Here is a 23,379-nt window from a genome sequence, read left to right on the forward strand (position 1 = left end):
GACTTGACCCTTGATTTCTAAATGCCTGGAATCAGGAAATAACCATCTATTAAACTACAAGTGGAACATTAAAATACATCCAGCAGCATAGAAACTAAAGTTAAGCTTATTAGGCTCTGTTCTTCTCTTATTTAGTGATCCATTCACTCTAAAATCAAACGCTAAATCTCAAAAGTGAGCATCAGCAAAGCAACCATGCCACATGAACTCAAAGCCACCGGTGTTGTGTGTGTGTGTGTGTGTGTGTGACTCAGGTTGGCCATAGGGGGGCTCTGCACCACTAGCCACACTGGAATCCCCTCATACCGCAGTGTCACTTTGTGGCGAGCAGCTCCATGCTGCAGCTGTACAGGGCATGCGCAGAAAGTAAGAGAAGGGAGGGGGGTTGTGGATGGATGGAGAGAGGGGATAATGGGGGAATATTTGCAGAGTCTTAGCAGCCTAATGTTGGGGATTCGCGAACCAGCAACACGTGTCTGCTCATCTTTTCATCTCTCAGTGCAGATTTTTGGGGAAATGGAGATGTGCTGAGTCTGATTTCTTATGTGCAGCAGAATGCAGAAATCAAAATGTGCTCAAATGGAAATCCACCGGAATAAAACCAAACGCATTCAGTAAAGATGGCACTGTTCCATTGTCTAATTATTGTCTGACCAATACCAGCGGATATTGCTGGAACAGATATAGGAGGGAAAAGAGAACAAATCTGATCGGATTCTGAAACACATTTACTCCCAAATCTACACAGAGCAGCATAATGTTAAGCAAAAATAATAAACATTTGGTTCCACGTAGGGCTGGGCGATATTATAAAGAAATAGTATATCACGATATTTACAGACGTTTTCCCAAAACACAATATTAATCTGAAAGATATTTTCATTATGCAGACAAAATGAAGCCATAGCTGCAGATTTTAAAAACTGCTATGCAAAAACTCTCCCATACTAAGTACATTGAGTTCTGGTGATACTGACAATATTATTCTCATAAAAGCATATTGTGTACCCCGATGACAAATTCATCACTAGTCAATAAAATGTCATACTGCCCTCCCCTATATCCATGTACTATTTTAAATACAATAGATAACAGCTAAATAACATAATGTGCATCACATTAGGGGAATCTCTTGAGAGCTGTAGTAATGACTGCTCTATGTTTAAAAAATATGTTTCAGTTACAACATTCAGAGAACATTAAAGCAACACTATGTAACATTTGTACCTTAAAATAACAGCTTCAAGATCATTGAGATGCTCCACTGACTGTAAAAGGGAGAACATCGTCTCTGTAATTGCCACTACTGTCACAGTCCACATGCTTCTTTCACTTTTAGTGACGGTTCTATGTCTCAGCTTTTCCACAAATCTGTGTTTTTTATTGGTGGCTCAAAGCACAAATTATTATTCTCGGCTGTAGGGGGAGCCCATGAGCAAGTAATGCTAATTCTCGCAGAATGCTGCATAACGTGGAAATATTTGGTTCATTCATTTTTACAGAATTGTCCCTCCAGTTCCCTAAAGTCCAAAATTATGTGAAATTTAAATTCCAGGTATTTCTGCTTTACACCCAATGACTCCCTGTGAACTCCCAATGAATAGAAGCAGATAAAAAGATGGCTGGATAGATGGATAACTTAATGGTACCTAATCCTGGTCCTAGTGGTCTATTACCCTAGTACAGTTTAGCTCAAGCCCTAAGCCAATACATACAATCTAGGTGACGAAGGCCTTCAGAGGCATCTTAATATAATAGACACATGTGTTGGATTTGAACTGTCTGGTAGATCTCCAGGACCAGCACTGGGCACAGCTGCTTGAAGAGAATATGAAAAGCTATGATTTTGTCATGCTGTTAGCTGTAGTATAGTACCTGTTTAACCACATGAATCACATGAGGACCACTAGCAATCATGGTCCTGGCTGGAGTAATGAGGGAGAAGCCCAGATGGCTATGAGAGAAGGTGGCTATTCCATGATTTGTATTATTAATAGTAGTAGTAGTGATGGTGGTGGTGGTGGTCTCGGTTACCCAATGTTTTACAGAACACTTTTATATGTGATTTTCATCCTGTGCTGGGTGTGCTTATGTTTTACCAGAACACTTTCTCTGTTTTTACAGGAGAGACTTTATTATTTGAGCCACCTGGGGTTTTAAACAGGTAAGAGAGGTGCACCATGTACCTTTTGTGCCACATGGGACTTTGTTCTGTTTAGTTCTCTAGGCTAGAGGGTGGCTGCCGCCTTGTATTTTGACTTTTGGCCAGGGAAGCTAAACATATTCTGCTTTTTTCTAGCTCAAGTTCACTCAGTGGGGCGTGTGGCTTTGTTCTGTTATTTTTCTTTGGTGTGGTTACTGTGATTATTACCATGCTGGAATGGCTACCATGTCTGTTTTGTTGTATGCATGTCATGTGTAGTTTTATTAAAATACTTTTTTTGTTAAAGCTTTTATGCCTGATAATCTTTCTTCCTCTGTCTTAATTGGCACAAATAACAATATAACAAATGCCAGATTATTGGTCCTACTGTGCCTTAGACTAAAGGTGGAATTGGCAAACTATGATTGAAACAGGTTGGCAAACTATGTCTTTTATAGGCCAACTCTAATATAGTCTAAAATGATAAATTGAAAGCTGGCCAAATATCATTTATGGTTGTCTAAGTGTTTACCAAAAATATATACATACATAAATGGGTAGGCTTACATTACAGCCACTTGATCACTAAGGCATCAGTTCCTTAAATGCATCAGTTCCTTAAATGCATCAGTTCCGGTTCTATTACTCTCTTGCTTGGCTTTGTGCCCCTTGTCTTGAGTTCTGGCAAATGAGCGTACTTGATTGCTGACCCCAGATGCAGTTAATCACCCAAACCCTATTCAGTGGTTTGCTTCTTTAGTTTAATTGAATAATTGAAAATACTTGAACTCAACCCAAAAGTACATCCAGATTTTCAATTGATTGATTCAGACAAAAGGATGTGGTGTGAAGAGTGAAGCAGCTGGTTTAGATACATGATTCAAATTTAGCTTCTTTTTTAAGTTGTGTCTTTTGTGCTTGGTATACTGTATTTTAAAAAAAGTAGGCCTTCAATAGATTTCTAAAGCAATAAATTCAGTGTATTCTGTAAAAAAATGTGATCTGTGAAAGTCCCTGTTCATTGTTGGCTATGTTGGTCTAATTAGACATTTTCACTATGTGGGTATTTCAGCATCTCATCTGCTGCTCCAAATTGAGACCTGGCGATAAGGTGTGATTTGGCATCCTTAAGGCATTGAAAACATACCCTATGCTGGAAAGCTAGCTGGTTAATTAGCTCTTGAACAGCATAGTGTGTTGCATTTGATTTTTAGTCATGAAGTTGATGATGTTTGTAGACCAGCTAAACCATTAAACTCAAAAGCTAAGCTGGTTTATCAGCTTGAGCTGGCCAGATCTTTTTTTGGCAGACCAGTCATGAATGCTTATGCAGGAAAAAGCCCTGTTCCTTCAATCCCCCTACCTGTACATCCTGCCAGTTCAGGGGATCAAACCGGTGATCCTATGCTCAAAATTCCACTTTTGGGCCTATTTAACCTGTATCTCAGATCAAAGGGGGGTATACACCCTTAAGGTATCAGCTTGCATGAAGTTAGGACTCAGATGCTAAATGCTCAAATCTCAAATCCTACAGTATACAATATATTCAGCATTTGGTTTAGACTATTTATCCTCAAATAACAGGGAGTTAATATTGAAGTATTGGTCCACATCAGAAAAGTAACCTGTACATCCTTTTAATCCACTACTGAAAATAATAAACTACATTATGCTCTTCGAAGATCCTCACTGCTTTATCTGCTAATTTCCTTTTGATTATTTGCTCCTAATAGGGAATGTCGATAAGCTCTAGCGCTGAACGTCATAACAATGACTCGTGTCTTTCACAGCTATTGTCAGTTTTTCCATGAATGATGCACTGAAGTGCTGTGTAGTATTTTGTGTGCATGTCTGTTCAATGTGTTGAGGCTGCAGGCGTATGGAGTGGGTGTTCATTTCCAGTGCTTTGAATGCTGGCAGCCGGCCAACACACACCAGTCCATTCAGCAGTGTATCTCTGTGCACTAAACATAGCTTCCTAGATATTCTTCTTCAACATCACGATCAGTTATTCTTAGCCTCATCTCTGTGCTATGATCCAAGATTTTGCCAAAAGCATGGCCAGTGTGCACGCTTTAAAAAAGAAGAGGAGACATGCTGGTATCATTAATTACAGCCATTTACTCATTACTGCACAGAGCACATCACAGCAATGACAGGGTAAACACAGCTGCTCTGGGAGACCCGGGAAACACAAGGGAATAACACACACAGACACACGCACTGGGTTTTTAACAATCACTCTGTCAATAAAATTCTAGCTAAATTTGCACAGTGCTAATTGATAGCACTTGAAGTTAATGAATTGAATGTGAGGTGAGTGTATTCCAACACTGTGTTTAGCAACATTTAATTAGGGGTAACCAATATGACTGTCTTTACTATTATTCAATATCTAATTATTATTGGAATTAATTTGGGACATTTTTCAGAGCATATCTTTGGTATACATCTGTATCATAAAAATAACAGCAATAATCAGCATGTGGTCAGGTCCTTAAGTATCAGTTTGCCTCTGTACACCATCTCAATGTATGTAAAATGAAGCAATAAAGACATGGTTGAAGTTTAACAAGATTATCCAAGTAATCATTTGAAATTACAGCCATTTTTACACAGTGCCATTATGTCCACTGGCTCAAATGTAATTAGACAAAATAACATAATTAAACATATAAGATAATATTTAAAAGTTGGAAAAAGCCTTTGAGGTCAGTGGCTGTCTAGAGTCTGGAACCCATGGACATCACCAAATGCTGAATTTCTTCCTATGAGATGCTTTGCCAGACCTTTACCACAGGCTCCTTTGGTTGCTGCGTGTTTGTGGGTCTTACTGTCTTTCTGGCTTTTGTTTTCAGTATGCTCAATTGGGTGTCAGGTTAGGTGACTGGCTCAGCCATTTAAGAAATTTCAATTTCTCTGCCTTTTGAAGCTTATTGCTGCATTAGCAGTATATTTAGCCCTTGTCCATCTGTACTACAAAGCACCATCCTATCAGTTTTTCAGAATTTGACTGAATCTGAGATTAAAGTCATCCTGCTACTCCCATCAGTAGTTATATCATCAATAAACTCAAGTGACCCAATTCTGTTTGCAGCCATGCATGCCCATGCCACAAAACTTAACAGTGCCCCCATCATGTCTGAAAGATGATGATGTATTTTTTTCTTTCCCCATCCTTAAGTTAATCTTGTCCAAGATTATCCATCATGTCCCAAAACTGGTCAGGCTCCTCAAGAGTGTTCTTGTACTAGATGTTGTGAGGGGCATATTTTTTCACCAAGGAAAGAATTCTGCCATCATCTACTTAACTCAATTCTGGTCTTCCAGTGCTTTTGGTGTTGGTGAGCTGGTGTATTCTTTCTTTTTCTGAAAGTTTTAAATGTTGATTTGGCCACTAAAAATGTTTATGCTTTCTTTCTGATAGGCAAGACCAAATGCAAAAAAGACAAAATTACAAAAAAATACAAAAAAAATGGTGAATATGGTTGTCTCTGTCATAAAATAATGAGGGAAGATGTCACACCTGGTCATAAAACTCATAGGTCGATTGTCTAATTAGTTTTTAGCCTGTGAAAATGAAGGGATTGTGTAAGAAATGGCTGTAATTCCAAAATGGTTCATTTGAGTTTTTCTGTTAAATGCTGAAAGTCAATACTTCAATCTCATCTTGATTGCTTCATTTCAGATCCACTAAGACAGCATACAGAGTCAAAATTACAAAGATTGAGTCTGACTGTATGATAAATGCATACTGGATGTGAGACTATTAAGCAGTCTTAAGTCACTCAACACATTGTAGCTGTTTGACTGCGTTTTATCTGTTCCAACAAACTATGTTTAAAGACATAATAATGTCATGTTAGATTTTTGCAATATTGTCAATATTTGCTATATTCACCTTAGGTTAAACTCCTGGTTTCTCTTGAAAAATAATCATTTTAGCAAGTCAAACAAAATCCCAGCATGGCCCCACACACACACACACACACACGTAGGCTGGCATGACACTGTGAGATGTGCTCTTACCTGATTGGCTATGTTGATGTCTATTCCATTTTTGATATGGTCCAGAGCCTTATCCAGATTACCTGAGCGCGCAGCACGCAGAAAACTGGTAGCTGCATCCGCCTGAGAGAGAGAGGGAGAGAGAGAGAAAGAGAATGCAGAACAATAAATAAGCAAAGAAGAAAACAGGGATTGTTGATATCATATTACTGAAGCACTGAAGGACTTTTAGAACCAGAACTTGTTCACACACTGATTGGGTGTGGGCCGCTGTGCGGGCCACTGGGATTGGCAAGGCATGCTGTGCTGCATATGAAGAGAGCGCTCTAAACTCAAATTACTGCCTCAAGGGTCAAACACACCGCAGCTCAGAAGCTCCTTCAGCATGTAGACCATCATCCTGTTAAAAGCATCTCTGTGAACTTATCAACTGTAACATTATACACATTATTGAGCTCCAGTACTGAAATCTGTAATGATTTACCGGCATCCCATGTGTTCAATCTGCACTCAAGCCAACATCTCACGTCATTTCCTCTAATCCAGAGTGAGTTCAACTGAGAAAAGTCACTGCTGTCATGTAAGAACCTTATAAATCTGGTTTCTTTTGTTTTAATGCCAGTGGTAAAAGTGGGAAATATGGCAAAAATATTCCATCACAACATTTAAAGATATTGTGATGACATACACTGATGATGCATATCAAGTGCAAAAATGATTTACTACAATGATTCACTGTACTAGATCCAATTAAACTGGACTAACATTATTTATAGGTCCTATTTTATTATTAATGAATATTATTAATATTATAGTATTATTAATAGGTCTTGCAGTTAGTCAGTGTTAAGTAAAGACGATATCCACACTGTAGTCATAAAAGCATATTATTTATTAATTAAATTATTAAGTTTATCACTATTACAATGAAATATTGTCATATTGTCCACCTCTGCCACTTTTTTTTCTAATCTTCTATGTTCTTTTTCATGTGATACTGCACACAGAGCTCTTCATTTCAAGCTCTTCTCAGATATCTGTAGGAATGCACCCTATCTATCTAATCTATCCGTACTACCCCATCTATCATCTCTCTCTCTCCCCCCCCCTCTCTCTTTTTTTCGCTCTCTCCCTCTCTCTTTCTCTTCCTCTCTGACCATGATGACATGGTTCCTTTTGATCTCCAGTTGCTTCATCTCCCAGTGGAGTGTGGATGTAGGCTTTCTGATTTTCCCTCTTTTCTATTCCCTCTGTTTCTCTCTCTCTTATAGTGTCAGACAGAGAAAAGCTGCTTCTCATGCTGTCACATACTGCAACTCCACCAAGGCTGTGGAGAATAATCCGTCAAAGATCACTGATTAAAACTGACCTCCTCAACGAATCGAGATGCACATTTTAAATGCATGGTCTGGTGGTGTTCATTCTAGGGGCCTGTCTTACAGTACAGTAGGAAACTGTATGATGGGCACACTCAATATATATATATATATATATATATATATATATATATATATATATATATATATATATATATATATATATACAGTCATGCCCGAAAGTATTCATACCCCTGTCAAAGTTTGACTTAAATTTACTTTTATTTAACCAGAGATTATATTTTTGCCTGGAAATGACACAGGCATCTCCCAGGAGATAACACGATGATGTACAAGAGGCATCATTGTGGGAAAAAATATTTCTCAGCTTTTATACACATTTTAACAAAAAGTGGCATGTCCAAAATTATTCATACCCTTCTCAATAATTAATAGAAAAGCCTTTATTGGCTATTACAGCAATCAAACGCTTCCTGTAATTGCTGACCAGCTTTTTGCATGTCTCCACTGGTATTTTTGCCCATTCATCTTTAGTGATGAGCTCCAACTCTTTGAGGTTCGAGGGTCTCCTTGCCATCACCCTGATCTTTAGCTCCCTCCACAGATTCTCAATTGGATTCAAGTCAGGACTCTGGCTGGGCCACTGCAAAACATTAAAGTTTTTGTCTGCTAATCATTTCTTCACCACTTTGGCTGTGTGTTTTGGGTCGTTGTCGTGCTGAAATGTCCACCGGTTCCCAAGGCCAAGTTTCTCTGCAGACTGCCTGATGTTGTTGTTGAGAATCTTGATGTATTGCTCTTTTTTCATGGTGCCATTTACTGCGATCAAGTTCCCTGGTCCATTAGCTGAAAAACACCCCCAAAACATTAGGTTCCCACCACCATGTTTGACAGTGTTCTTAGGGTTGAAGGCTTCTCCTTTTTTACGCCAAATGGTGCACACATCATTGTGGCCAAACAATTCAATTTTTGTTTCATCTGACCATAAAACAGAACACCAAGTCTTCTTCTTTGTCCAGATGAGCATTTGCAAAGGTCAAGCGGGCGTTTGTGTGCCTTTTCTGGAGAAGTGGTGTCCTCCTTGGCCTGCGTCCGTGGAACCCAGCAGTGTGCAGTGTCCATTGAACTGTCTGCCTTGAGATGTCGCCACCAGCAGAGTCCAGATTCACCAGGATGGCCTTGGTGGTGATCCTTGGATTTTTCTTCACCTCTCTCACTATTCTCCTGGCCAGCACAGGTGTCACTTTTGGCTTCCGACCACATCTTCTGAGATTTTCCACAGTGCGGAACTTCTTGTATTTTTTAATAATACTTTGCACTGTAGCCACTGGAACTTGAAAACATTTTGATATGGCTTTATAGCCCTTTCCTGACTTGTGAGCGGCCACAATGCACAGCCGCAGGTCCTTAGTGAGCTCCTTTGTCTTAGCCATGACTGTCCACAAACCAACTGCAGAGAGCTGCTGTTTTTCTCCTGTTGAGTTGATTAAAACAGCTGTTCCCAATGAATCAGGGTAATTAGGATGCTTTAAAACAGCTTGGACTATTTGGAATGGTATAGAACTTTGGATTTTCCCATATACTGTGACAGTTTTCAAAGGGTATGAATAATTTTGGACATGCCACTTTTTGTTCAAATGTGTATAAAAGCTGAGAAATACTTTTTCCCACAATGATGCCTCTTGTACATCATCGTGTTATCTCCTGAGAGATGCCTGTGTCGTTTCAAGGCAAAAATATAACTTCTGGTTAAATAAAAGTAAATTTAAGTCAAACTTTGCCAGGGGTGTGAATACTTTCGGGCATGACTGTATATATTAATTTAAAACACTAATTTTAATAGTGTATATATACACATTATTAAGATTAGTATATAGCATATACCTTACAGCAGTAGTGCATAGTACGTAATTGGGACACAGGTTTTTCCCTTTGCCTAAAAAGATGTCATGATAGAGATATGGTGGATTGTGTTTTTTTTGGGCTTCCCCTACAGGATTTTGAAGCTATCCTTTAGGGTACAAATTCAACATAATATTGCTTTTAATAGTCCTTGACAAATAATGAGAGAATCTGGATCCGCTGTGTGCGATGAGGTGCAGGTGGTCAGAAGGCCGAGTATGATAAGCACCTAGGCTGGTTTGACAAAATTTATTCTTTACCTTTCAAAAGAACAACATACTGTATGTCGTAATCTACCTTTCAGTCAAAATTCAGATGTGGTCATAGGAAAATCTCAAAAAATCCATGAGGAAGATTTGGTAAACATCACTTTACTGTAGCCTAAATGTCCTGCTTTTCCACATGCACATCAAGGCTTACTTTGATTCTTCAGATGCTGCAGGGTTGGGTATAATCATATCTTCACTCTCCTGCTCTGGGCAGTTGTATCATTCTAAGGAAGACACGGCTGGAATACTAAGCAAGGGGCAAAAGTAATTTCGCAACCCTTTTCCTCACCCTGTCCTGCTGACAGCACAGAAAGAGGCATCTTTCATCATGCTGAAAATGCAGTGACCACGCATGTGTGGGCAGTGTGTGTGCGCTGGTGTTAGTGTGTGTGTTCTTAGAGCCAAAGAAGTGATGCCCTATTTGATGTTTCACTGTAAACTACTCTATTGCCAGTATGGAATATCATGTTAGTCCACTACACAGTATCTAGTATCTAGGATATTTTGTTGTGCTGTCTAGCCATGCTACTCATGTTTTGCTGTGCTAACTGGTACTTCCACTGTCTCCGCTGCTCTGGAGACAGCCATTAAGTGTGGTCATACATTTATAATCCTTAGGTGCAGCAGTTGTGTGTAGCCACATAATGTAATCAGCTGCTGAAGATGTAATCACAGAAGACAAATTATTGACTTCCAGCACACATTAGCTCTCCTCGCTTCCTCTCGTACAGAATTTGTTGATATTTTTCTATGCCTGAATGAATGTATTTTTTTCTATTATCTAGTGCACTACATATCAAATATATATAAATTATAAACATTCTAATCCTCAGATGGAAAAAGCAAAATACTTGGTGTGATTAAAACCATTGAGTTAAGTACTGTTTGAATCTCATCCAATAAACAATGATACTGTATAGCCAACCAGCATTTATGTGACACATAGCTCAGCAGCTTCACACAGTGTGTAGTGTTTTTAGAGGTAGGGACTTGCACGTCCATTTTTGCAAAGGAATAAATCAGCATTAATGTGTAGCACTGGCTGGATAATGAACCAATCCAGGAGGGAATTAGCCAAGTTGCACCTGAGGGAAGATCAGGGTGCCCTGATCAATAAAGGCCATGTTGGGTAATTTGGTCAGTCCAGCAGGGTTATTGCCTTTGCTTACTGTGACGAATGTCATGGAATTTTTAATGAGCTCAGAGAGTCACAAACAATATGTGTGTGTATATTAGCTACTTTCTTTCTCCTTACTCTCTCTCTTGTGTGTGTAGCTCAGTCTGCAAACCTCTTGTAAAGGTAGGCCTCAGTGCTCTTCCATAAAATATGATTCTGTCACAGCTTCAATCAGCACTTAGGAGGGCCTGGAGAGAGCTGCACTGTTGGCTGCTGGAGGAGCAGGGGACGAATCATCTTACACACGCTATTAAAGACTTCACACTTAAATCTTTGGAAGCATCTAATATCTCTGTACCCATCTGCTTGTCGCTCTCCAAATTACCAAACACCTGGAGCATGGCTGTATGAATGTGGGTGTTTGTGTGTGTCTTTTCTGTCTGTCTTGTCGCATCATATTCTCTGTCTATGAGTTGATAGAGGTTTGAAAAGATAAGGGGATGAATGTAGAACAAGTACAGCCCTATCAAGTTAGAAAGGCATTTCTGCAAATAGTATTCAGTAAACTTGTCTCATAACATAGCCTTAACTAAGCAGTACTGTAAACAGAGATGTGTGCAAATGCACAGACTGCTTGTCTATAGAGAAGCATTGCCAATAGGACTCTATAGACCAGACTCCATGTCTACTGCCAGGCGTGGCTAGAGGGTATAAGAGTATAAAGCCTCCCAGCACTGAGCTGTGGAGCAGTGGAACTGTGCTCTCTGGAATGATGGTGTGCCATCCAATACTTTTGTACTTTTTTTGGGAAGTTGGGGATTACAGATGACCTCACTAACGCTCTTGTCACTGAATGCAACCAGATCTTCACAGCAATGCTCCAAAATCTAGTAGAAAGCCTTGATTTAGGAAGAAACAATAAATAAACAGATGCTGCACAACATTTGTCCATATAGTTCATATTTTTATTAACATTGTTAAAGTATGTATGGTGGAAAGAAGAGGTGAAGGAAAAGTAGTATCATTTGACCAAAATAGGTCACAACACCAGAACACACAGGCCTACAACCTGCTTAAAACACAAGTCATGAAGTCACCTCCCCACAAATCAAGGCACTACAGCTGCCATAGAGAGGACAGGGAAGTGAAGTGTTGAAAGTGCAGCAGGGAGCACACAGGTATTTACTCTTCCATTACACAGCCATATACCTGCATGAGCCTCCGGCAAGCCTGCAGCCTTCACACTACTGTCCTGCCACACAAAAGGACAACACTACATGGAGGCAGAGTCCATTAAAAGAGAGACATACACACACCAACGCGTGATTTCCGCGATGGTAGGGCGAACAGTTTGCGATAACTCATCGGGTTTTACAGTATACTATATACGCTCATAACTCTAATGAGAAAGGTACGAGCTAAACTGATATAGACTGGATGGATATATTGATGAATGGTGATGACAACACAAAAACAGTGGCTTTGAAACAGGTGTTTTAGGAAGCTTAGTTTTTATGTAGTTTTATGAGTTTTTAAACTTGTTTGTATACACATACTTTCCATATTAAATGGGCCTACTATGTTTTCACTACTATATTTCTATGTACTACAAATGTTTCCATTTAAAACCATAGAAAATGTGGTGATAACATGGGCCCTTTAACATAAAAGCACATAAACAGACAAACTTCACTCCAGATGAAAAAAGCACCTATTTATACTATACAGCACCACACATTGGGAAGATAGCAATATGACAGCCAACATAGGGCTGTAACCAGGAGTGAAGTACATCTTCACTGCAAATTACACATAGCATAAAACACACATCAGCTTAAAAAAAAAGAAAACTCTGGAACCGCCTACAAAGGTGTACTGTGCTGCAAGTTTAACTCAAGGTCTTTTGTCATGGTTAGGAACGGGGCTGATAATTGTCTTCTTTCAGTGATGAGTGACCTTTGCAAAAAATACCATTTATTAGCAGGACAATTATACGAGCTCATGCAGTCATCTCCACTGTGAAAAGGCCCATTCAGGAGACCTCTTACATTAAGGGGATTCCAGCAATGGATGGTTTCCAGCACTGGTTGCTAAGCAGTTGCTAGAATGATGACACCATTTTCTCAGCAAATATCAGAGCATATGGGTTTCATATCAATGAGTTTAGAGATGAATAATTACATTCTTACAGTGAATCTGTACAATCTGTACCATGCCTGATGTTGTTGACAATGAAGAGAAATCAGCAGACTACGAAGCTCCAGGTTTACAGTAAAAGATTCCACAGATCAAAACCTCCTTCCAGAATAACTGGTAATATCTAGCTCAGCAGACCTCTTTACTTTAACCTAAACTAATATACATCTGTTTACATTTCCACAAATGTATTAGGTAGATTGCAACTGAGTTATAAACAGAATTAGAGCTGGCCTGACACTTTTAATTACTAACCTTTCCCATGCTAATAGAAATACAAGAACACTGCAGTTTCATATAACTTCTCCTTTGTATTGTATTGAAACAACTAGAGCAACTCAGTTAAAAGTTCAGATTTTAAACTTTTAAAAAATTGAAAGAGTATAAAGTATAGACTCAAAACCTTTAATATGAGAATGTAAATAAATATCAGGCCCTGAGTGATCCAGTGGACTAAGGTGCTGTCACTATGACCAGAGGATTGCTCGTTCAAATCCTAGACATCAGCTGCCAGGGCCCTGAGAGAGCACAGATGGCACTTTCTCCCCACATCACTCCAGCGCAATGCTGGCCGACACTGGCTTCTGCTGGCCGATGCATCAGAGCTGGATACACAGCACTTTCCTCCGAGCACGTTGGTTGCCCCGTGACACTGCATCGGCAACAGTTCGGAAAAAAAGGCGTTGGCTGGTTGGGCACGTGTTGGAGGAGGCATGTGTCTGTCTTCACCCTCCCATTGTCAGGAGCATTACATGTGGTAGGGGCAGAATATGTATGGGTTGGGTAATTGGCGATCCAAATTGAGAAGCAGTATGAGCACAGCTATAATTTTACAGTACAGACTTAGATTTCCTTTCACAGTTACAAATTACAATACTGAACACTTAAATCACAGTAAACTAAGGATGTAGTTTCAGATTCCACAACATCAAAAAAAGCTGTCAGTAAGTCTTTACATGCTCAAAAAAAACTGCAATATTAGAAACAAACACAATACACAGTGTTTTGCCTGTGGCAATAATGGTTGATTTACCATTTTCAAACCTCTCTTTAGAGAAGCAACTTCACCTAAACATTACATAAACATCTTAACAATTATGAAAATTGGTTGGAATTGAATTGAACTGAATGTGTAGATACTAGGCTGATCAGCCATAACATTAGCACCACTGACAGGTGAAGTAAACAACATTGATTATCTTCATCTACAGTGGCATCTGTCAAGGGGTGGATGTATTAGGTAGCAACTGTAGGTAGCAGGCATAAGGATCTCAGACAGACAAGAACCAAATTGTGATAGCTAGATGACTGGGTCAGAGCATCTCCAAAGCTTCAGTCTGGTAGGTTTTGGTATGCAGTGGTCAGCACCTACCACAAAGACCAACCAGTGAAACGACGAGACAGGTTCATGGACACCTAAGTCTCACTGATGTCATGCATGGAGGCCCCATCTCACAACTTACAGGACTTACAGGATCTTGGTGCCAGATACAACAGGACGCCTTCAGAGGTCCATGCCTCAAATGGTCAGATCTGTTGTGGTGGCACAAAGGAGGACCTACTCAGAATTAGGAGGGTGACACTGACTTTATGACTGATGTGATGGCTGAGGCGTATACTATACTATAGTTCAGTATAGTATGTACAATTACATACTCTAATACAACAATTTGTTAACAGTAGTATTGTGGTTTTACTGTAATTCTGAAAAAAAAAATTAAATAGAGCAGAATATGGAAAACTGAGTCTGCATCAGATGAGCTGAGTGTGGAATACAACAGTATGTAAATGCAGCTTTCTACTGGCTGTTAGTTGCCGCAAAACCTCTATCTCAGCTTTTCTGTTTTTCTTTTTTTTTACCCCCTAATGGCTGTAAAGCTCGGTTAGACAGTATTTTCACAGCTTCATTTTGTAAATTGAATTTTGTCAGGCTGACTTTGGTTACCTCAGGCTGTAATGCACAACTGAATCATAATATCACTCTAGAGACAAAAGCCAACAACTTTAATTTTTGTTTTCTGCCCTTTTCTACCTAATTCAATTACATTCACTTTAACATTCACTTTTACATTCAACATTTTAGATGTTATACATTCTGCTTTAAACATTCATGCTATTCAATCTCAACCTAATCAGTAAATCTAACCACTAAAAATTTTATAAGGATGTCCTGATCAGGTTATTTTCACCCCAATCTGGTCCACGTCTCTTAAAATGTTTTATAGTGTGGTCAGCATCTTATAATCCAGTCTGACTCACCTCCCTGACCGTTCAGCTTCTAGATCCTTTACAACACTGCAGTCACAGAGCCATACAAACACAGCAGCAGCCTAAAGTTGTCACAGATGGCACACAAAAACAAACAACTACCACATAACGTTAATACTACTGTATAAAAGGATCTAATGTATCCTATTTGTCTACAACACAGAATGAGGTGAGAACAGTGTGTGTAATTTCCATCCTGAATCATAAAAATAGTTGAACATTAGTGAGTCCATTTCGCAAAACAGTTGCACCAATTTGATTCAGTTTCAGTAGAAAATAAATGAATCATATTTCATCAGACCTGTCAGGCAGAGCTCTGTTTCATTCGTTTTATTCATTAGCTGTCTTCTATTTAGTTTCATTAAATTAAAGCAATAAATTAGGAATATTTCATCAGGGACAGTCTCTCTCTCTCTCTCTCTCTCTCTCTCTCTCTCTCTCTCTCTCTCTCTCTCTCTCTCTTTCTTTCTGTCTCTCTCTTTTTGTTTCCCAGTACAAGATAGTGACATACCAAAAACCTTAAACACTGCTGTTTGAGGTTTTGCTGTATGTTTTAACTGTAGTGAGTCCCAGTCTACAGGAAATTCTACTCATTCCTGTGATTCTTCAGCAGAAGTGAGCAAAGGCAGCTTGCAATTTGTGCCACTCTGCTCTATATATTCATGGTATGCAGTTCCCTCTGAGGTGGTCTTTCAGAAATTGGTGGTGAAGGACCTGCAATGACTTCTAGAAGCAATTCTTGCCTGCAGGCGAAGTGATTTTTATGTGCAAGCCATGAAACACATCGGTCGCCGTTTTGTCTTTCGGCCACAATTCTGACGAGAATTTCCTGCAGACTGGCATTTCTGCCCCTGCTGGTGGACCTGTATGACCATACGGCTACTTTCCTTGAAACCATGTACTTTGGCACACCCAAATGCAATCACTTCTTTTTTGCCAATCATAAACATATGCTTCAAGATCCATTTTCCACACATCAAACAAGACATACCACCTCTTCTCAACCTATGAATCCCGTCTCACACCCTGCAGGTATTTATAGCCTGATCATCTATGTGCAGGAGCCTGAAGTTACTAGCACCTTAAACATGCAAGGTGATACTTTTTTTTTTTTTGTCCGGGGAGGTTATTTTACAGTGGAACATAAACACATGTTGTATTAATTATGGTATTATCTAGTGGTTCTAGTGTTTTGAATGAAAGTGTTCATTGAGCCCATAGTCTATTTAATCTATAGGAGGGATAGGTCTTTTTATCAGTACTGTGATCAGAGAGTAAAGCTTATACAACTGCTGAAGTTACACAGGAGAATTCTGATGAAATACATGTAGATATTATAATGATTTGTAGAACCTCCTTTATACATGCCTACTGAATAACATTCATCTAATTAGAAAGCAATCACAGATGCTCCCTGCTGCTTTTACTGATCTTTAAGTAGCTTTTATGTTACCCAAAACAGTCTGATGCTGACGCTCATTTGTTTCTTCAATGCTCTGTATTGTATTTTGTCTTCCAGATATGTCCTGCCAGTGTGGCAAGAGCATGTGAAGGGACTCTGGGCACGAGGCGAAAAGGTCTCAGAAAAAACAGACACGCTTCATTTGAGACACAGTTAACACCCTGGCAGTCTGATGACCCCTGAGGCTGTGAACATGCTCATGTGGTCAGAGTTTAGATCACTGGAAGGGATTCACCCAAGGACAAAATTTCCTCAGCAGGGGCTCCAGAGGAGGTGAGATGAGGTGATGCAAACTTCTCTGACTAGGCAGATATCAGTCTACATCCCTCAGACACAAGCCAATTAAGTATGGGCTCTGTTGTAAAGATTCCCTCTGTTCACCTCCACTGAGAGAAAGAGAGAGAGAGAGAGAGATATTAGTAGTTAACTACTGTATGTAGCTAGACTGCAGGGGTACTGGGGGAATTACTACTGCTGCTGGCAGTCTTCAGCACAATCTCAAGATGTCATCCAGGCTGAGTGTGAGAACTGTCAGTTAATTAAGTTCAGATAATCCCTGGCGTATTCTTGGTATGAGGACTGACTAAAGTGCAAGCTGAAATGAGTGGAATTAGTACTGATGTCATCATTTCAATGTAAGTAAGAGCTTGTAATTGAACCACTGAGAAGCACATCAGTGAATAAAGCTACTTATCATTACGTCAAATCACAACTGATCTCTCTCATAAACACACACACACACACACTCACACACACACCCCAAAAATAGCCCCACAGACGTCACAACACAGCCAGGCACCAGTAGGGCGAGTGTGATGAATCTCAGTAATGAACCCTCCTGGGTTTACTTTGAGACCCACTTCTACAGAAAAAGGAACCTAAATAGTCATACTGAGCTGACACTACACACACACAAACACACATACACATAACACACAGCTGAAACACACACACAAGCATCCAACAGAGCACACTGCCCAGCAGGCACACACACAAAAACTCACCTTTTTTTAAACAGGTTGTCATGATGGGGATCTCTCCAAATGGCATAACATTAAACATGAAACATTTTTTTCAAGATTTTAAGCAAGATTAGTGCAAAATTTAGTACAATCTTAAAGCAGATAAAATTTTAATTAAATGAGCACCATACAAACATTGAGTTTTGAGCTTGCAGATAAATCTGACCAAGGTTTTAGAAGCTAATTATCTTGTTATTGTTATGGTTTGCTCACAAACATACTAAGCAAAGGCCAGATGATGCAGATTTCAATGCTTTATATTCCTACGTCTCAAAACGTGTCCCTAATCAGCTGCCTAACATCTCAACAAAAAAGTACAATATTTGATGCTCTCAACACAGGTGAAGGCTATAAGAAGATAGCAAAGTGTGTTGGAGTAGCTGCTTCCTCAGTTTGTAATGTAATTTAGAAATTGCAATTAACAGGAATGATGAAGGTCAAGCTAAGGTCTAGAAGACCAAGTAAACTTTCAGAGAGAATTGGTCGTAGATTTTCTAGTAATATCATTCGAAAACACAAAGCCTCATCTGACCTTCAGTAAGACCTTTAGCAGACTTTGGAGTGGTGATGTACTGTTTTACAGTGCAGCAACACCTGCACAAATACAATGGAAGAGTCGTTAGAAGAAAAACATTTGTGTCCTTACCACAGAATTTTGCGTCATACATTTTCAAACATCAAGTCCTATTTATTGAGGTTCAGTCTGTTATGTATATAATGATTTGATTTAATGTAATGACTGTTGTCTCGATTCAATATTCAAGTGTGTGTGTGTGTGTGTAAAAAACATATGGTCCAAAAGCAAAGACAAGCACATCTTCTGTGCCTTGATATAAAATAAAGCTGGCTAAGTCATTTCTCTGTTGGGCAGGCTAAGCTCAAGAGTACAGCAACAGCAGGACAGGAAAACACAATGTCAGTGCATTGAGAAGGTCACTCTGTTGTGCAGATCTATAAATAAAACATCTATATTTATCAGCTTCACCCCATCACAGCGCACCGTGATCATTCTGTAGATTCTTCTCAAATGATCAACTTCTGTAAGAACAGTAAGACACCATCCAGCTTCACCAGGACAAACAACAAACATCTTCCCCTTCATTAAAACTAACACTTACCAACAACTGTTTGGTTTGCTGTGGTCTCTAGTTATATGGCCTGAAAAACAACATGGAAACAATACATAAAAATTACTTTTTTATGTATTACATTAAAAAATGACAGATTAGAAAAACAGTACATAGGTGAGTAATGTCAGGCTGAATGCTAATCAGCAGTGTGTGTGAGTTTCAGTAATAAAAATAATATGTGAGTTTTAATAGCAATATCAGGCACCTTGGAGATCCACAGAGACCAAACAGGGTAAAATGTCAAAAATCATGACAGCGTATGCCAAACAAAATGACCTCAGCATGAAGGAACGCACTTAGGGCTCACCATTGGGAACAGATATTTAACAAGACAGCTGCCTAAAAACTGCAAGAACCATGACCTCAAAAATGACCATGGGGTGCCAAAACCTTTGACTGTAGGTCAAACTGTAGGTACTAAGGTACTAATACACACTCACAGAGCACCAAACACTAATACTGGGTAGATTCATCAGACAAGGCTATGTTTTTGAGCCTGTGTCCACTGCAGCCTCAGCTTTCTGTTCTTAGAGTGGAACCCGAGGTGGTCTTCAACTGTTGTAGTCCACCCACCACCCTGTAGCCTTTCCGTCAACTTAATCAAGTCTGGCTATTCCTTTTTGACCCCTCTCATCGACAAAGCATTTTCTGTCTGCAGAACCGTCGCTCACTGGATGAGTAAACTCCCGTCTGGCACTAACAGTTGGGGATTAGGTGCTCAAAGGCACTTCGTCTACCAGTCAGTCGTCTACCGTCAGTTTAGGGAATTAAACTGGCGAACTTCCAGTCACAAGGCCGCCAGTCACGAGGCCATACTCATATTTGCGCTGCTCTGTAAACATATTAATGTAATTAGTATTTTTGCTCAACAACTTCATTTAAATGTCAAATCTACTAGTTTCTGTACTATATTAGGATCATGTATTATAACTACACGTGTCAAACTGTGTCTTCGAAGCGATTTCATAAAGCCAGTTTCCTTGAAAACGCTGAGCAGGCCTGGAAAATTCAGTCTTGACCTACAGAATGCAAAATCAATAACCAACACTCGAGTGGACGCTAGTCAACTATTCATGAGCAGCTAGTATATCTGTGCATTACTGCGAGTGTGCGTTATTGTGCATGGATTATGATGCACATGTTCATCACTCTTGAAGCATATTTGCTTCATTCTCTAGACAACATCAAACCGTAGATAAATTAGCATGTAGCGGTTTGCTATGTATGAGGCGTGACAGCACTAAGCTTGTGTGCATATAGGCAGCACACAGATTTACACAGTTTACCAATGGGAGACCTCAGCTCTGGCAGACGAGCTTCAGTCTTTTAAAGCAGGGGTTAATGGACGGATATTGTCAACCTCTTGAGCCATTCAACCATGTCCTTGTGCTTCTACATGAACACACTCACTCACTACCTCACTCTCTCCACTGCTCTCTCACTGCACTCTCACTATACTAACTATACCTGACTGACCTCACACCTGACAAAGCACATTTACAAAACGCTCCTTCATCTCCTACATATGATGACGGTCTGTAACATGCATTTACCTCTGATGCAGATACAAAGTGTTCCTCAAGATTAGAACTCCCTAAAAATGATAAGCTACTGATAAATGAATGATGATCCACACAAATATAAGCCTCTTCCTGTTTTCATTTTTTTTCCTCCTCCTGCACTAAAACGGAAACGTTGAAATATTGATGGTGTGTGTCAGGCCACTGCCTCTGCAATCCATTAGAAACAAGGCACACTTTATCTTACTTTTATCCTGTCTCCGTCTCCCTCAACACGCTGACACAAGCTGATACACATGCACACACACACAAGCAAAATCCAGTTAGTCACACACTGATGTGAGACAGATCTGACAATATTCATCTTCAGTAACACTGGTGTGTGTGTGTGTGTGTGTGTGTGTAGGATGTGTGTGGGGGGGGGTTGTTAGATCTTATGTGAAATCACTTCAAAGGATGGTTTATTATCATCACTTTCTTCACCACATTATTTTGGTATTTGGCTAAAATATTTACAGCAATATTCAAATTAGACTGAGAATTTCAGTGACAGATAATAGGAAAGATACCATTAGGCAATACAACTGTGTTTTATAGTGAACATGTATCAGAACACACACTCCTGACAATGAAATGGCTCTGTGATTCACTTCTGACATATAAAGCATTAGATCTCAGGGAATGTGGTAATGTTCTCGTTTACTTTTAGTTTTACATATAAACTGCTGTTGTAACCGGGGATGGTCTCCTTCCTAAAATATAGGAGTAGTAGCAGCAAGGATAGATTAGAGTGGTTATATGCAGTTTTTTTTTTCAGAAAGCATGAGAATTGATTCATCATTAAGAGAATTGGGAAAGGGCCTGTCTGTCATGGCTCTGTTTTGGTTTCTGTCTCCACCCTTGGCCAGCCGTCAGTTTCTTTGTTTCACTGTAGCTTTGTCTGATGTTGCCATTGTTTGTATGTGTTTGTATCTTGTATCTTTGCTCTGTGTAGTTTATTTGCTTCCTGCCTAGTAATCGTCTGTTATGCCATTTCGACCTGTGTTCAATTGGATTCTAGTTTTGTTCAAATAAAGCTTTAATTTGCACAAACATCCATCCTCTCCATGCAATTGTGACAGCTATACAATCTTTAAAAATGTGAGGCCAAAGAACAGTGCTTGTAAAAGGGATATGTGAGTGTGAGGAACCTTTAAAATGTGTAATGACCTTTATGTTGATATAAAGAGTTCTCATAACTTAGACATGGTTCTTAATGTAACCAAAAGTGGTTTCCTCCCCTTGTTAGACCAAATCAATTACTCCTGAGTCCTGAATTACTTAAAACCCCCTCCCAAATGATCAGAAGGGTAGTGAATGGTCAAAAATGAGGCTGGATGTTTCTAAATTGCATTCTCCCTACTCAGGAGTGGAAAATAATTGGTTGCATGTAAAGAATGGGATTACTTGAGCAAGTTGGTAGACTATGGGGAAATAACTATAATCAGATCATGGCATTTTTGCACAAATGACAGTAATTACTTGTAGGATAATGCTCAGATTACCTAAAAACCTATTAGCAAAATGTAAACAATAACTACACTGATATTTTAACAAAACATGAGAAACTGCTGGAGGGCTGCAGCACCAGCATCAGATTATTAAAAACACCTAAAAAAAATATTAATGATATAAAATTATTATTATTTGATCTGGAAATTCATTGAAATCTAGCTGGATCTTCACCCATTTAACACCTGTATTTTAAATTATTTAAAAAAAATATCTTGAGTAGTCCATAAATACACAACAAAACACAATTTTTAACCCCACAAGCTGATTCGGAACCTCCCCAACATCAGATTAGACCACTTTACTTCACAGGTTAATGTGTGCTCTGAGATTATCAGTAACATTACATTAATAACAGTAACAGTAGTAACAGTAACAGTGACAATAAAATTAGACTGTCTACCGGTTAGTAATGATGGCATGTATCCATCAGAAATATGTTGTAATACAGTATGGACAGCGAATACGTGACTAATGGGGCCTAGAAGAGCTGTTGGCTGTTGACACTTGTTTTTTTTATAGGGAAGTATGCTGTTTTTGCCTATAAGATGCGTTAATTTTGTGACTTTGGGGACTACTTATTGTGCCATATGTTGTGTTAGTAGCTTACACTATAGGGAACTGAAGCAGCGATTGCCTTCTATTATACATCAACAGGTCTTTATATTGGCACTGTCACACAAAAACCTCGTATCTTCAAAATGATAACTTCACAGAATTAAGAAACCTTTTAATAAAAGTCAATGTCAATTCCAGTTAATCCAATTAGAGCATTTCTATTGGTGCATTTATTATAACATTGGACACAATGTAAAGAACAACTGTCAGATTCACATTATGTCAGAAAGTGACAGCTAACAGCTAAAATAGGCACAAAAGTGACACTAAACACTTTCACCACAAGAAAAAGTGCCAAAGTTACTGTCCACAGACACTGACCGTATGCTACATATTGCAACATACAGTCAAACACCACTGGGACAACTCCTCATTCATTCCTTCTTCCAAAATCAAAGGTATTAAAAATGAGAGTGTCTCTACTAGATTTTGAAGCATTGCTGTGAAGATTTAATAGCATTCTGTGACAAGAGCATTAGTAAGGTCAGGATGTTGGATGATGACCACCCTACTTTATCCCCAACTCATCCCAAAAGTACTGGATGGAGCACCATCATCCCAGAAAACACAATTCCACGTCTCCACAGCTCAATGTTTGTGGGCTTTAGCCCATGTCTGGCATTAACCATGGTGGCAATAGGTTAATGTTTATTTGCTCCAAAGAGTCCTACTGTATTGGTAGTACTTCTCTACAGGGACTAGACAAGCTGTGTGTGTGCACAGTTGCACATCTGTGTCAGCAATGAATGCATCTTAAAGTAGCTGAATGCATTCATTAGAGGGAGTGTCCACTAACATTTGAACATGCATGCATAAAGATTGTGTTGCAAACACTG

The 23,379-nt window shown here is 39.3% G+C and overlaps 1 protein-coding gene across 5 annotated transcripts in view; it reads right to left on the reverse strand.

The window, feature by feature from the left end:
- The window catches only part of ank1b (ankyrin 1, erythrocytic b), a 103,566-nt gene that overhangs the window by 49,537 nt on the left and 30,650 nt on the right, over nucleotides 1-23,379 (reverse strand). For all 5 annotated transcript variants that reach the window (XM_072661918.1, XM_072661921.1, XM_072661920.1 and 2 more), the window contains exon 2: nucleotides 6,173-6,274. In XM_072661918.1, the coding sequence (XP_072518019.1) occupies nucleotides 6,173-6,274 (102 nt within the window). The remainder of the gene's footprint in view (nucleotides 1-6,172; nucleotides 6,275-23,379) is intronic.

The sequence above is a fragment of the Salminus brasiliensis genome, chromosome 18 (genome assembly GCF_030463535.1).
Source record: "Salminus brasiliensis chromosome 18, fSalBra1.hap2, whole genome shotgun sequence".
Lineage (NCBI taxonomy): Eukaryota > Metazoa > Chordata > Actinopteri > Characiformes > Bryconidae > Salminus > Salminus brasiliensis.